At 42.4% G+C, this 13,750-nt stretch overlaps 1 protein-coding gene across 1 annotated transcript in view; it reads left to right on the forward strand.

Annotated features, from left to right (window-relative positions):
* Window positions 1–13,430, forward strand: part of LOC119242639 (myoferlin-like) — a 37,410-nt gene extending 23,980 nt beyond the window's left edge. Inside the window, exons 4-5 of the mRNA XM_054693961.1 lie at window positions 10,456–10,564; window positions 13,284–13,430. Coding sequence (XP_054549936.1) covers window positions 10,456–10,564; window positions 13,284–13,430 — 256 coding nt within the window. The remainder of the gene's footprint in view (window positions 1–10,455; window positions 10,565–13,283) is intronic.
* Window positions 13,431–13,750: the final 320 nt, after the last annotated feature.

Raw genomic sequence — 13,750 nt, forward strand, 5'->3', positions numbered from 1 at the left:
GCATCTGCTGCTCTGGGGCCTGAATGCAAACAGCCCCTGGCTGCCTGGCTTTGAATGTGTACTGTGACCACACCCACAGCAGCTGGATGTTGGGGGGTGGGGTGCTCAGCATGCATAGCATGGGCAAGTCAGCAACCACCCCAACATCCTCAGGGCAGACCCTGTTCTCCCTCACTTTGTAGTCCTCTAACCAGCCTTCCAGACTGAGTGTGAGAGAAAAGCCACAGGAGCCTCTTGGTCACATGATGAACATGAAATGTTATTTTTAGCTACAGTGTCTGAGTGGCAGGGTTTTCCCAGTGACTGAAGAATGAGAGTCCCCTTTGCAGACAAGCAATTTGGTCGTCACAGCTAGGACCAGGGAATGCCAAGGGCTATACTCAGGCCTTTTAATGCATTATCCCACTTAATCTAGACCAACATCCTACAAGCTGGTCCTGTTTTCCTCTGAGAGGTTTAGCAATCTGCTCTAGGTCACACAGCAGGTATGTGTCTGAATCAGCTTTTACAAACAAGGCCTGTATTCTTTTTTTTTTTTTTTAAATATTTATTTATTTATACAAGCACTGGGTACAGTCAGAAGCGCAGGACGGTGAGAGAATTCACCAGAGCCAGAGCAGGGAGCAGAGCAGGCAGAAGGACCGAAGCACACTGCGGAGGGGAGCAGCGGGCGTCAGGAGAGGTCTGCGCGCCATGTGGGACCCTCCTCTGGTGGCTGGGGAGCAGCCAGGGATCGAACCAGTGCTGCAGAGGCTGCAGGCAGCTTCACAACCCAGAGCTCAACCGCTGCGCCACCTGGGAGGCCCAAGGCCTGTATTCTTGACTTTTATGTTATATTGTAAATTTCTGACCTCCTATCAGAACTAAAAGACAGGTGGAATTACTGATCATCTTTTGGCTACAATAGAAAGTATTTTTCTAATTAAAACACACAACAATATGGAAGCCCATTATCAGAATATTAGTAGCCTTTCCTAGGTAACTGTTTTAAGTAGGCATTTTTATACTGTTGAATAGTAAGTCATTTATGCTTATGCTCTACAATGGACAGGATAGGTTAAGAAAGAACACCTCATCTCATTTGATCTTCACAAAGAGAGGTGGAGATGAGACTTGACACTCAAAGGGATTGAAGCTGGGACCCTGGTCCCTTGGTATCCTGGCCCTGCTGTCACTCCACCTAAGGGATCATCTTCAAGGGCCTGGAAATGTAGGAATGGAAGATACTCATGAGTTTCAGATGAGCGTGTGTGGGTATGTGTGTGTGCAAGTGTGTGTGCTGACATGCACACACACAGGTGCCAAGAATGGGTGGAAAAAAGATACTAATCAGGGTTTCCACATTTTGCCGTTCCTTCTGTATGAATGTTCCTTTCCTCAAATTGTTACAGGGCAGGGAGAGGGGCACCCCCAACCCTGCAAACCTGCCTGTTCTAAATAAGTTCTGCCATCCGCCGCATCAATGGCTCTCCATCCTGCGTCCTTCCTTCTTCAGTCCCTTTTGCAGATGCTTCTTCTCCCTGCTCATCTTCGCCTTCCTTTGGGTAGGGCAAGAAACCTGGAACCTCCCCTTTTCCTGGGGACCACCCCATTACAAAACCCCCAGATGTAAAATACTGTTCTTTAGTCTCGGCCTCTCTGGCAACAGAAGCTAGAGCAGCCCTGCCTTCGCTCTGCCTCATTGCCTTGTTTCATGGCCTCAGCCCATCTGGTGAGGGAGTTTTTGGCTGTGGGAATGGGAGAGGGAGCCCATCTGGAGATGTGGGCAATTGGGTTGGGTTTTAGACAAGTACTCAAGGATGTGTATATGTCCATTCATCTGCTTCATCAAGCTCCGCATTCACCATCACCTGAAATATCCTTAGCAATTTATTTATCCATTCAGCCTCCCCTACCTGACAGGAGCTCCACATCTGTCTTGTTCGACACTCCAACACCTGCTGTCAGCACAGTGCCTGGCACACAGTAGGTTCTCAAGAAATATTTGTCGAATATTTTTTGACTCTTCAGCTGAGTGCTGACCAATGAGGAAAGTACGAAGGCAGGGAAAGAACCATCTGGAAGCAGCTCACAAACCTGTTTTTGGAGCACACACAGCGCTAGGAATAGTTTACCTTCCCAAGGTCTGAGTGAAAGAAACCTTGTAACTAATGGGGCATTGAGTGGAGGACTAAAAATGACTTAATGTGGAGAAAAACAGACGTGGGTGTTCCTAGATGATGTATTTGTAGACATGAACAGAGAAAAAAGTATTCTAATTATCTCCCATAGGTCAGGACAGTATAGGAATGCTTGAGTATGCTAAGTAGAGACATGGAAGATATATTAAAAAAAACACACTGAACTTCTAAAGATGCAAATTACAATGTCTGAGATAAAGTGACCATAATTACGTCTCTAAGAGTTTGCATTTCTAGCATTCTTATTTTCCTCTCCATATGTGAATCCAAAGCCAGCACCACACAAAGACAGAGCAAAGTTGAAACTTCAGATGCACATACATCGCTATGCAAGGCATCTGTTTTGCTGTAGTCTGAGTAAGAAGTAGATGCCTGGGACCTGCTGCTCCCCCAGGGGGAATTTTACCCAAGTTCTTGCATAAGAGCAGTGTGAGCAGCGGGCAGATAAGAATCACAAGGTCAGCTGGGTCTTGCGTTCTTGTTGAGATATCTCTTGGCAAGTTTCTTCATCTCTAAAATGGGAGCTCTAAAATTTTTTCAGTAAATGGTAAGGATATGGTAGTTTCATATCATTCAGGAAAAAACTACTTTAGTTTCCTGAAGAACAGCATAATAGCTAGTATCAGTCATGGGCTTATCATGTGGCAGGCATTGTGCTAAGACAATTCCACATATAATCACAACTGTTCTTTCTAATGACCTGAGTCAGCCAGGCTTACCCCCTAGTTAGAGATGAGAAAAACGTGGCTCAGAGGGGATCAGTAAATTGCTTGAAGTCACCTAGTTCTTTAGGTGGAAACCCTAGGATTTAACCTACTTTTGTTAAAACCCTCTTAAATTGCGCCAAAACCTTTCTTCCAAGGTTTATTCCGTGTGTGTGTGTGTGTGTGTGTGCGTGTGTGTGTGTTGGGCTGAGGACTAGAGTGTCAGGATATGAAAGTGAGAGAACAGCTTCACACACACACCGAAGTCGGTACTGGGATCTCTAGAATTAGAAAAAGAGAAAGGATAACCTTAGGTTGTGAAATATACAAACTCCCTAGGCAAAGGGGTTTTTAAATTAAAGATTGGGGTTAGGAGTGAAATTATTCTGGCAAGGCAATGTGTAGTATCACTTATGAGAAATTTTCATTTCCTGTATACGAAAGACCTTATCTTCAAGCTTTCCATGCTGTCACCTCTCCTAGCGACGGGCCTATGCCACGAGGAAACAGGACATGCATGGGGTGTCTGGTGGTCCCAGGGACTTTCCATCGTCCCCTGGAGGGATGGGCAGCCTCAGGGTTGAGGTGGACTTTCCAACAGGAGTAGCTGCTCAGGCTGTAAAAATTGAGACCCAAAGCGTATGTAACTGTGGAACAGGTCTGTTTTGACTTTGCTTTAATTCCTTATTTCCAATAGAGCAGCAAAACTATGAAAAGATCAGAGCTGGTTTGGACCGGCTGTCTCCGGATGCTGGAGAGGCTGAACCCCACTGTGCAGGGAGGCCAATTAAGTGGCTGCCACTGTCCTGCTGGGGTCCGTTAAGATCTGTGAGTAGGTGAAGGTGGGTCACAGCCTTGGAGAGAGACACCCAGAGAGACTGAAAAAGAACAGCGCTTTATAATGACAAGAGCTGTAATTATCTTCTAATTGCACTTGGAGGACTATTTCTTAGGAGGGGAATCTTTATAACGTGTCATTTGTAAAGTCATTGGACTATCCGCACAGATGTATCAACTAATCTGTCTACCTCCTGGGTGTCAGTCACTGCTCTAGGCTTGCCTTTCATGGAGTTTGCATCTAAGTTTTGAGGGAACAGATAATAAACACAAATACACCGATAGTTTATAAGATGGTATAATTATGAGGAAGAAAAAATAAAGTGGAGGGAAAGGAGAGAAAATGTTGCAGTGAAGTGTGTGTGTGTGTGTGTGTTCATTTACATAGGGTTTTTACATAAGGATTTGTTTTGGTGTCTTTTTGTAATGAGCATGGTCACTTTAAAAATTTCATTCAGATTGCAATAAGTTGGATTATATGAAAATCCAGTTACAGTTGAATATAGCTGGTCTACGTGGAGCTGGTCTAACCCTAAAAATAAAAATTGCTTCCCAGACAGATTCATGATAGATAGCATAGCAGGTGGGGAGGGAACTGTTTGTTGTACATAAGAAGAAGAACTGGTTTTAAGAAGTTTGCGCAGTTATGGTATAGAAATGGCTGTGGGTAGCAGCAAGGATTCTTATCTGTTCATTCATTCCTGTCTACCCAGAGCCCAGCCCAGGTAAGCTCATCTTCCTGTGATTTAGGCCATGCATGAGCAGACCACCTTTCCCTACAAGTTCTGACCTGGAGTCTTGTCCTTGTGTGTTATTGGATCCCTTTTTCTAGAGGAGGGCCTGAAATAATAATAAAAAGTGGCTGTTAGGCACTTAGCATAGCATCCTTTCAATCCTAACAGCAATACTTCTAAGTAGGAGTTGTCATTATCACCATTTTGCAGATGAGGAAACTGAGGCTCAGACAAGTTAAGTAAGAAGTTATGTAGCCTGTGGTAAAAGAATCCAAATTAACCAGCGCTGTCTAGCTCCAAGTTCTTGCTCACTGTGTTATGCCGGCCCTTACCTTATAAGAGCCAACTGATGCATGAATGAGTGAGTTGATGAGCGAATAAATGAAAACTCTTGTCTTGATTCTAATGCATGAGAGTAGGCAGAGACAGGGTCTGAGTGTTCTGCTGAACTGTCCAAGCACCATGTCTGTCACATTTTTGATGGCTGAATGAACCAAACAATTGGTCACATGCAGATAGCAAAATAATACGATATAGTCATTGAAGAAATAATTACTGAGCATCTCCAGTATGCCAGGCATTAAGCTGGTTAACAAACCCCTTGCAGCCTCAAGTGCTTCACCTACCAGAGGGACTTTGGTGAGGAGGCCTGGGCTTCCACTCAGCTTCCCCCTCACTAAGTGATGCAGCAGGGATGGGAGGGGAGGGAGGGCCTGACAAAAAGGAGCTGTTACTGACCAGGAGTCTATAAATCCTGCCATAGCCTCCAGGCTTGCCCAGTGATTCCAAAACCCAGGAGTAGAGCAATTTAGAAGTGCAGAGACTCCGCCCTACCCCACGATGCTTGTGCACATCCAGGTTGGGGACCATCATGTGGACCCGCATTTTTACATTTTCTAAAACCTCTTTTGCTGAACAGGATCAAAGCACTGAGACCTTTCTCCTGACAATTCTGGTCTGAAGTAAGGAGAAGAGACCATGGGTTGGGGCAGATGGCTAGCCTGCTGAGATTAATAGAGTGTTGCTTACTACTTTGTTCTATTAAATAATTGATTGCTACTGCCACTTCTCAAATGCAAACCTGTATTATTATCATACTGAATGTATTTTTAAAAACAGGCAAGCCCCCTCTCCTTCAATGTGTCTTTGCCAGCTGCCTTCCCTACTGCTCTCAGTCCTCTGCCCTTCCTCCTCCTTCCCGGTGCCCCTGTAAGGATCACTCTGAGAAACCATTATTTCTCAAAATTTCTAGGTGTAAGAATGAACTAATGTCTGGCTCAGGGCCCCAAGAATCCACTGCAGGGAGAGCTGGGGAGGCCAATTCTAAGATTCAGGGTGTGAGCTAATCCAGGTGCTTGGGTGTGCCATTTGGGTGACTCAGGAGGGTTCCCCACTGGTGCAACTGGACAGAAGATGGGAATAGGGTATGCTCTTTGAGGTATTTTTTTTTTTTTCTTTCTAAGGGCCTCCTCTAATAAAATTCGCTGCCCCTGCCTCTCCCACCATCTGCTTGAGAACAAGGTGCCAGTTTGGCCCTCCCACCTTTAGGTTATGAGCCAGAGGAGGAGAGGACCCTGGGTCAGGGGAAAGAAAAGTGTGGGCAAGAGATCCTGGGCCCCCCGAGAACCCCTCACACATCACACAAGCCTGACCAAAATAAAATAAATCTCAGTTGGCTCTAAACAGTGCTTCCAACCAAGGGTCCTTTGGGTTTTTTACAGGGGCCGTGGGGGCAGCTCAGAAAAGTATTTGTGCCCAGACCAGTTGGGGAAGGCATCCCTGCTCAGAGGAGGGAAATACAAGTCTGCAGAGGCAGAAACGGTGCAACATGTGATTTACTTTCAGCCTCCAGCACATTTTTCTTTTCCTTCATGAACGAATTTCCAGTGAACTCTCCTCCAGTGATTTCAGTAGGCTGCCTCCCTGCTGCGCAAAAGAGTAACAGTTCTATGTGAGCCCCCTGAGGGGAGTAAGGCAAAGCCTTGCTCACCACAGTGGCATGTGGCTGTTGACCATTTGTACTGATGCTAATGGGGAGGACATTTTCTATTCTCTTCTATTCAGACCTGGAGTAGATTTGTCTAGTTTGACGAGAAACAGTTGAAGAAGTTCTTAACCAGCACTAGCATGACTATGTTGACCAGTTTATAATAAACACTTAGGTTCCCCTCCACCTCCCCATTATAACTTCTAATTTTTAAGTAATTGTTTCCACTGCTTGGGATTGATTCAATGTAGCATAGTGACCCAACTCAAAACTATAATTTTCAGGAACTGCCTGGAATAGGCCCTTTCTTCATTTCAGAACACATCTGCAGTTTGTTAATTCCTCAAGTAAAGCTGGGGAGGGCCTCAGCTCAAGGGCCTTGAGATTCTGTCACTCAAGTTTCCTTTTGCGCATGGTCCATCAGTTTTCATGTTGGGTGGAGTCCAAGGAAGAATTTATTTTTCCATGAAAATACAGGGCAAAGTGTCCCCTTACAGTCACGCTGTAACATTTTAGCATTTTTATAGCATTAGTAACATGAAAGGAAAGGGTTCTTGGTTTAGTGTCAACTCCTTTAAAGGAAATTGGCTTGTAGGCCAACTGTGCTTATCCCCTGAGTAGGAGGCCAAGTCATCATTTCCCAGTCCCTCATAGTGTTTTGTATCCAAGCAACATCTTACAAAATAGGCGGGCTAGGCTAGACGTGCCCTGGAGCTCACCCGTACCCACAGGGAATGTTCAACTTACAGTGAAAGCTCTGACAAATTGTAAATGTTTGCGTTTTTCTTCAACTCTACCTAACTATTGAAAATATTCTGGGAATTTAAGTCTTTCCCTGCTTTTCTCTAAACACGGTTTTTGCTTTAGAAAAAAGAAAGCCAGGTCTTCTTTTAACTCTTCTCCCAAAACATCAGAATTTGGTGATAAAAAAGCTCATGTTAAGAAATGGGACTAAAGGTTTTTAAAAGAAGGAATTGAGGTAAACCTTTCTAACTGGCTTTTTATTTTACTCCATTCCTAGTCAGTTATATGTTATTACTCTCTCATGAGGAAAGGAAAGCAGCAGATATTAGTTGTATCGGAATGGAATTATAAAGACATTCAGGGTCATGGCAGACTAATAGACTGGCTTTGAGATTTGGGCAATTCTGTTTTCTCCTATTTTCTACAAGCCCTACCACTCCCTGTTGTCTTACATATCTCTCACTGTAATCTACATTCCCTCTCTCAGTCTAATCTTTCTTCCTTGACACGCTGTGTGAATTTAAGTTTGACCTACGACATTATAGCTCAATTCCCATGAAGGCAAAAACCCTGCCTAATATTCTGAATTATCCAACATGGATATTTTCTAGGGTCTACTTTTTCCTAAATTATTCAACCAGGGCTTTAAGGGGAGACTTTCCTAGATAAATGTAGAAAATGTAACACATACAAGCCTAGTGGCAGACTTTTAGTCCTGAAAAGAATCAGAGAAATTATTTACTTCAATCTGCTTTTTCACAGATAATGGAGTCAGCTCAGAGAGTTAGGTTACTTACCCAAGGTCTCGAAGTTAGGACAGAGTTAGGTCTAGAAGAAGAATCTTCTTACCCTTAGTTCTCAAACCTGGGGTGATTTTTGTCCACCAGGGGACAACTGGCAGTGTATAGAGATACGAGTGGGGACAAGGTACAAGATAATTCCTCAGACGAAGACCTGCCCAGTTCAAGATGTCAATGGTGTTAAGGTTGAGAAATTCTGGGCCAAGCCTAACCAGCCCTCTTCCTACTTGAGCATGGTCTCAGCTTGCCGCACTTTTTGTTATTTTCCTAAGAATTATCACTATAGAGGTCTATCACTATAGACCATCCTAACTTTAGCAAAAACAAATCAGTACATGTGCAAGTGTGCAGTGTTATTTTAATCACAAAGTTAAACTATGAATCATGGGACTGTGAGGGAAAAAATTCAGTGTATTTCCACATCTTTCAAGGCTAATACCTCATTTTGACATCTGAGACCAGTCAGATGACTTTTAATCCTGTATCTTCACATCTTGTTCTTCTTAAAAACTCCACTTGCCAAACCCTTGGCTTACTTTCCTTTTCTTAAAACATGGAGAGAAATTCTCACACCATGTGGGGCTAAGGGACATGTAGAAGAGATTTTGCTAGGGGCTCTCACCTTTGGTGGGAGTTTACCTGTTTTATCTGATGGAGATGGAGGCAGGTGTAGAGTCTTGCTCCTATGTCAAAGAAGTAAAAAATTTAAGTGAGGAGAAAATACACTCATGTAAAAAAAAAATCTAATACACATACTGAGGAAACATATTCATCTGAAGAAGTATTCTCTAAAGGTTCCATCATCTCAGTGTTGACTGAGAGCTAATTTCTGTATTGATTTAAAAAGGCTGAAAAGTTCAATCTTATCCATCTGGGGGCAGAATTTTTCATTTCCATTGCCAGGAGCAGACTCCATTGTGATATTAGAAGAGGTGGGAATAGATCATGTCGTTGAGCTTCTTGTGGTGTTCTAAGAAGGTGTCATCTTTAAGAAAATATGTGCAAATGCTTCATTTCCTTGGGTGAAGCAGGTGCCATGGCATTTTGTGGTCTTATGTGATATATCCCTTTATAGTCAGTGAAGTCATTGGTTATATTGCCGAGTCACTGGATATATGTGTTTGGGTGACAGAGGCCAGGGTTATAATCTGTCCTACTGCTGAGGTCAGAGTGGGGGAGGAGAACACAGATACGGCCATTCAAAAATCATGCACCCACTCTGACACTATATTCATGTCCTAATTTTTAAAGAAACCTTACTACATTTTAGGATAAAATGAGTATTTCTCAACAAGATCAATTTTCTTGATTATTTTTGCCCCCAAAGCCAGAATTAAGTTGTATGCTCAACTAAGATTTATTTAGTCTGAGTTTTTGGATATAAAGGATCTCTTTTATCACTTTGAGGACTTGATGTTTAGTTTTCTATTTTTATGCTAATAATCTTTCATGCTATTATATCTACTATTTATTAGTATAAGTTGCTGCAAATATAGAGGAGGTATAAGTAAATCTCATTTTAAAATTCCTACTATTTCTCTTTTTCTTTTTTTAGTATCCATGCTGAGAGCATACCCCTTGGGGTCTCTGCTTTTTGATTGTATTGCAGAAAGGAAAAGTCTTCAATTCACCCCCTTTCATCTCATGTTTCATTGAGAAACCCCACTTTCATTTCATGGGTTACATGTTTATGTTGGCCAACTCCCTTGGGATGTGTGGTTTACCCACTTGTTTGATCACATGTCCTACCTATTAAGATGTTTTGGGTATTCATTCTCAATATTTATTTTTTCTTTCTTTCATTCAGTAAATATCTTTTAAGGAATGTCTTATGTTCCAGGCACTGGAGTTTATATACTCTAAGTAGTCTCTATTCTCTGGCCCTAAAAATTAGCTTCACTTCAGCAGAACACACAGGTTCTCCTGCACCAATATAATGTGTGCACTGAGAGTTAGATGTGTGAGTGTGGAGACTGAACATAACCCCTCAGAGTCCAGAAAGAGAGAGAAGTACACAATCTCTTGAATGCTGTTCAAGAGAATATATGGTAGCAAATTAGTCCCAGCAACAAACTAACAACATACTTACACTTCAGGAAGGTCTTCTTGTGTTTTATGGATCCTCTCAAATTTCCATGACAAAGGAATGTCTGAATTTTGTCCTACTTTTGTTTCTTCTTGGATTCTGGGGGTCTGTATTCTGTCTTTGCCTCTCATCCATCTATCTCATTCATGATTTATCACTTTAGAGTGTCTCTAGTTTGACTCATGAAATAGCTATTTGTTGTGAAGAAGTGATATTTCATGTTTACTGCTAAAATACCCTGCTAGGGTGAGAACAAAATGGCCATATTTGATGATGAGTGATGTTAATAATAACAGGTGATTAAGAAGGGAACTAGGAAGTCCAACAAGTACATGGAAGCGTGTCTTACTTGGGCTGCTGTGTGCTCTCTCGTTTCCCTGCAGATTAATTGGCACGGCCTCTGTTGCCCTGAAGGACCTGATTGGAGACCAAAGCAGGTCACTGCCCTACAAACAGATCACCCTGCTAAACGAAAGAGGACAAGACACTGGGGTGAGCATTTCCCTTCCTGTTGGATATTTTTTTAAGATTTGTTTATTTATGCATACAAGAAATGGGGTACAGCCAGAGGCATGGGGGCTAAGAGGATTCACCAGAGACAGAGTGGGGAACAGAACAGGTAGACTGACAAATACACTGCTGAGGGGAGTAGCTGGAGAGACAGGAGAGGTCTGCTGTGCCATGTAGGTAGCTCCCTGACCAGCTGAGATCAAACTCGTGCTGCAGAGCCTGCAGATAGTTTCATAGGGCTGTGCTTATTAACCTCTTGCACCACCAAGTAGGCCCCCTATTGGATGGTTTTGAAGTGTGATGGTTAAGTGAAAATTTACTAAGAAAAGAGTATGGCATTATAATTAGCTCACTACACAGAAAGCAGAAATTAGTTTTGGGATTAAACAAATTATATAGTCTAATACTCTCATTCACAGAACTAGCAAATCAGATAAATTTGATTTTCTATGACAGAATGCTCTAAGAGTGAGACCTTCTGTTGGTGTCACTGCGCATCTTTCCAGTGTGTGTTAACATTTGTGGTGACTGTCCCTCTATGTTATCACACACTCCTTGAACTGTTATATAAAGAAAACTCATTAATATTACTTTGGAATATCAAGATGCAAATATTAAGATCATTATTATTGTATTGGCAGCTGAATGTTTTCTGATCACAGCCTCTCTAGATAAGTACATATTGATATTATCTAATGTAAGATAAGAATCCTCTTGCTCATATACTGTAAAAAGGAATTGACTCAAGTATCACAGCTTTGAGGTTCCATATGATTGCGCTTAAGTGCTCATAAAACCACCATGCTTGCCACTTTAGCTCCTTCATTTTTCCTTAGCCACCTAGGCAAATAAAGAACATTTTATACTAAAAGAGACCAGTCCTGAAGGCAAGAATACAGGTCAGGCATCTCAACATCCATTAGCAATGTTAATTTTGCTGGTCTAGTCAAAACATAAAGATTTGCTGTAAGCACTTAGAATGTGGGAATCTAATCATGCTTGGAAATCAACATTCTAAGCATAAATGTAAATTCCAAATGTTGGCTATCACCCATCTACCAAAAACCTGGCTGAGAGAAATGACACTTAGGTAGGATGGTACAAGTTAGTGATTTTTCTGGCTGCTTGTTTTTAAGCACAGAAGAAAACATATGTAGATAGACCCCTGACATGGCAGAATTGTGATGAATGAGTGGAATAAGGAAAGTTAAGGGACTCAAGTCTCCCCCTTGACACCTTCCTACCACCCACCCCCCCTGCTAGGGATCCCTGGATCCACCTATGGGAATCCCATTTAAAAAGCTACTGATCCAGAGATTGAGCCATTCATGTATTCTTCTGGTTTAAAATTTGATCTTTCAATTCAGTTTGGCAATTGAGCCCCTTTGTCTTCCTGCATTTCACCGTCTGAGTGTAGCCTGGCTCTTTCTAGCAATCTAAGATGCTGTTCCAGTGATCATTTGCCATGAAGCTGCTGTTAGGGACATTATTCATTTTCCTTGTTCAGTGTCTCCCAGGCCATAATCCCTACATTGACCACAGAATATGCTGATCCATGAAGAAGTATACACTGCTCAGCAGACACATGGGATATCCATTTAAATTTGAACTTCAGCTAAACAATGAATGATTTTCAGTATAAACATGTGCTAAATGTTGTGTATTATTTCTGGGATTTTATGTGGTCGTGTGGGTGATGTGTGTGCACACATGTGCATGTGTCATCCTTTCTGAAGTTGTCCTTCCTCATTTCTGCTGTGAAAATACCTTTATTTTTGAAACGATAGTAATAGTAAATGGTAGTATGTGTTTGCAAGGTACGAGTTAGCAACTCTATGTTCAGACCCCCTAACATTTTTGAACTTTTGTAGATTCATGATTTATGGAATACAAAAGTATTTCTGCCCTAATTATGCTTCCCTAAAGTATTGCCTGTGTATATTCTAGGTTTTCTTGAGAGCTCATAAATCTTTTGCCTTTTACTTTTGCCCAAGTGAGGAATTTTTAAAGGTTGAATTAATTTATCTTCTGTAAGGAACTGGCGTGTTTCTTCTTTTCTGATAATGAAATTTATATAACATTTTTGTTCTCATTTTTGCCTTGGCTCCTGGCCATCCTGGGGTCACATTTTATGCAAGAGGAATGGCAATTACCATGAACTCCATGATTTGCATAGTTGTTTCCTCTTTAATCAGGCTTGATTCCTTTTTATCATCTTATTTTATAAATCACATTGTTATATAATTTCTTCTTAGTTCCTTAAAATTTTTTGTACAGAGAAGTGTGAAAATAAATCCTAGCAATTAATGAACTCAATGAGCAAACAAACAACTTAAGTATTTAAAAAGAACCGCTGTGCCTTTAATTCTGTGATTGGAGCCCATCTCCAGTGTAGGGTGGAGGTTAACTACAAGTTCATGCATGCTTATCTCAACTTTCTTCCAGTTTATGAGGTTGTCCCTCAGCAGCGAAACACTTGGCAATGTATTGGGTAACTCCTTTCCCAGGCTTCGGGCCTTCATACTCCACCTGGGTCACGCTGGGAAGATATGCGTCATCCTCTGTTCTCCATTTCCCCTGCTCCCATCCCCCTGCTCACCTTTTCTTAGGACTTTAACTCCTGGTGATGTGATTTGCATTGAGTCCATAATGTTCCAGTGCCCTGCACTGATACTATCTGTAATGAATTATTTCCACCCAGGCCACCATTGACTTGGTGATTGGCTATGAACCACCTTCAGTTCCACATCCAAATGACCCCAGTGAGACCAGCGTGCCAGGGATGGGAGGTAAGCTGACCCTTCATGAAGCCCTAGCCTACCCAAGGAAATCTCAAAGCCTTCCTTAGCATTACACTGTCTGTACCTCTCTGCTCTCCTGGACACCGACCCCATGAGGCAAGTGAAGCCGCTTTGAATCAGGACATCAAAATTGTTTACAAAATGCCCTTATTGAACAGCCTCATGGTGATTGTGTCCAGCACACAAACTCCAACAGGAAGTCCTGGGCAAGGCTTTGCTTCAGTTTGTGGCTTCCACCCTATACATATGCCCTGGTTGTGAGGTTCCAGGTGTGTACTCTAGTCTCTTCACGTGTTTCTTCACCTCTTAAATGTGCCATTACTGGGCCGTGTTCTCAGCCACCAGTGTCATGGTCAGCCCTTAGAGC

The sequence above is a fragment of the Talpa occidentalis genome, unplaced genomic scaffold, assembly GCF_014898055.3.
Source record: "Talpa occidentalis isolate TD23 unplaced genomic scaffold, MPIMG_talOcc4v2.1 talOcc4.129, whole genome shotgun sequence".
Taxonomy (NCBI): domain Eukaryota; kingdom Metazoa; phylum Chordata; class Mammalia; order Eulipotyphla; family Talpidae; genus Talpa; species Talpa occidentalis.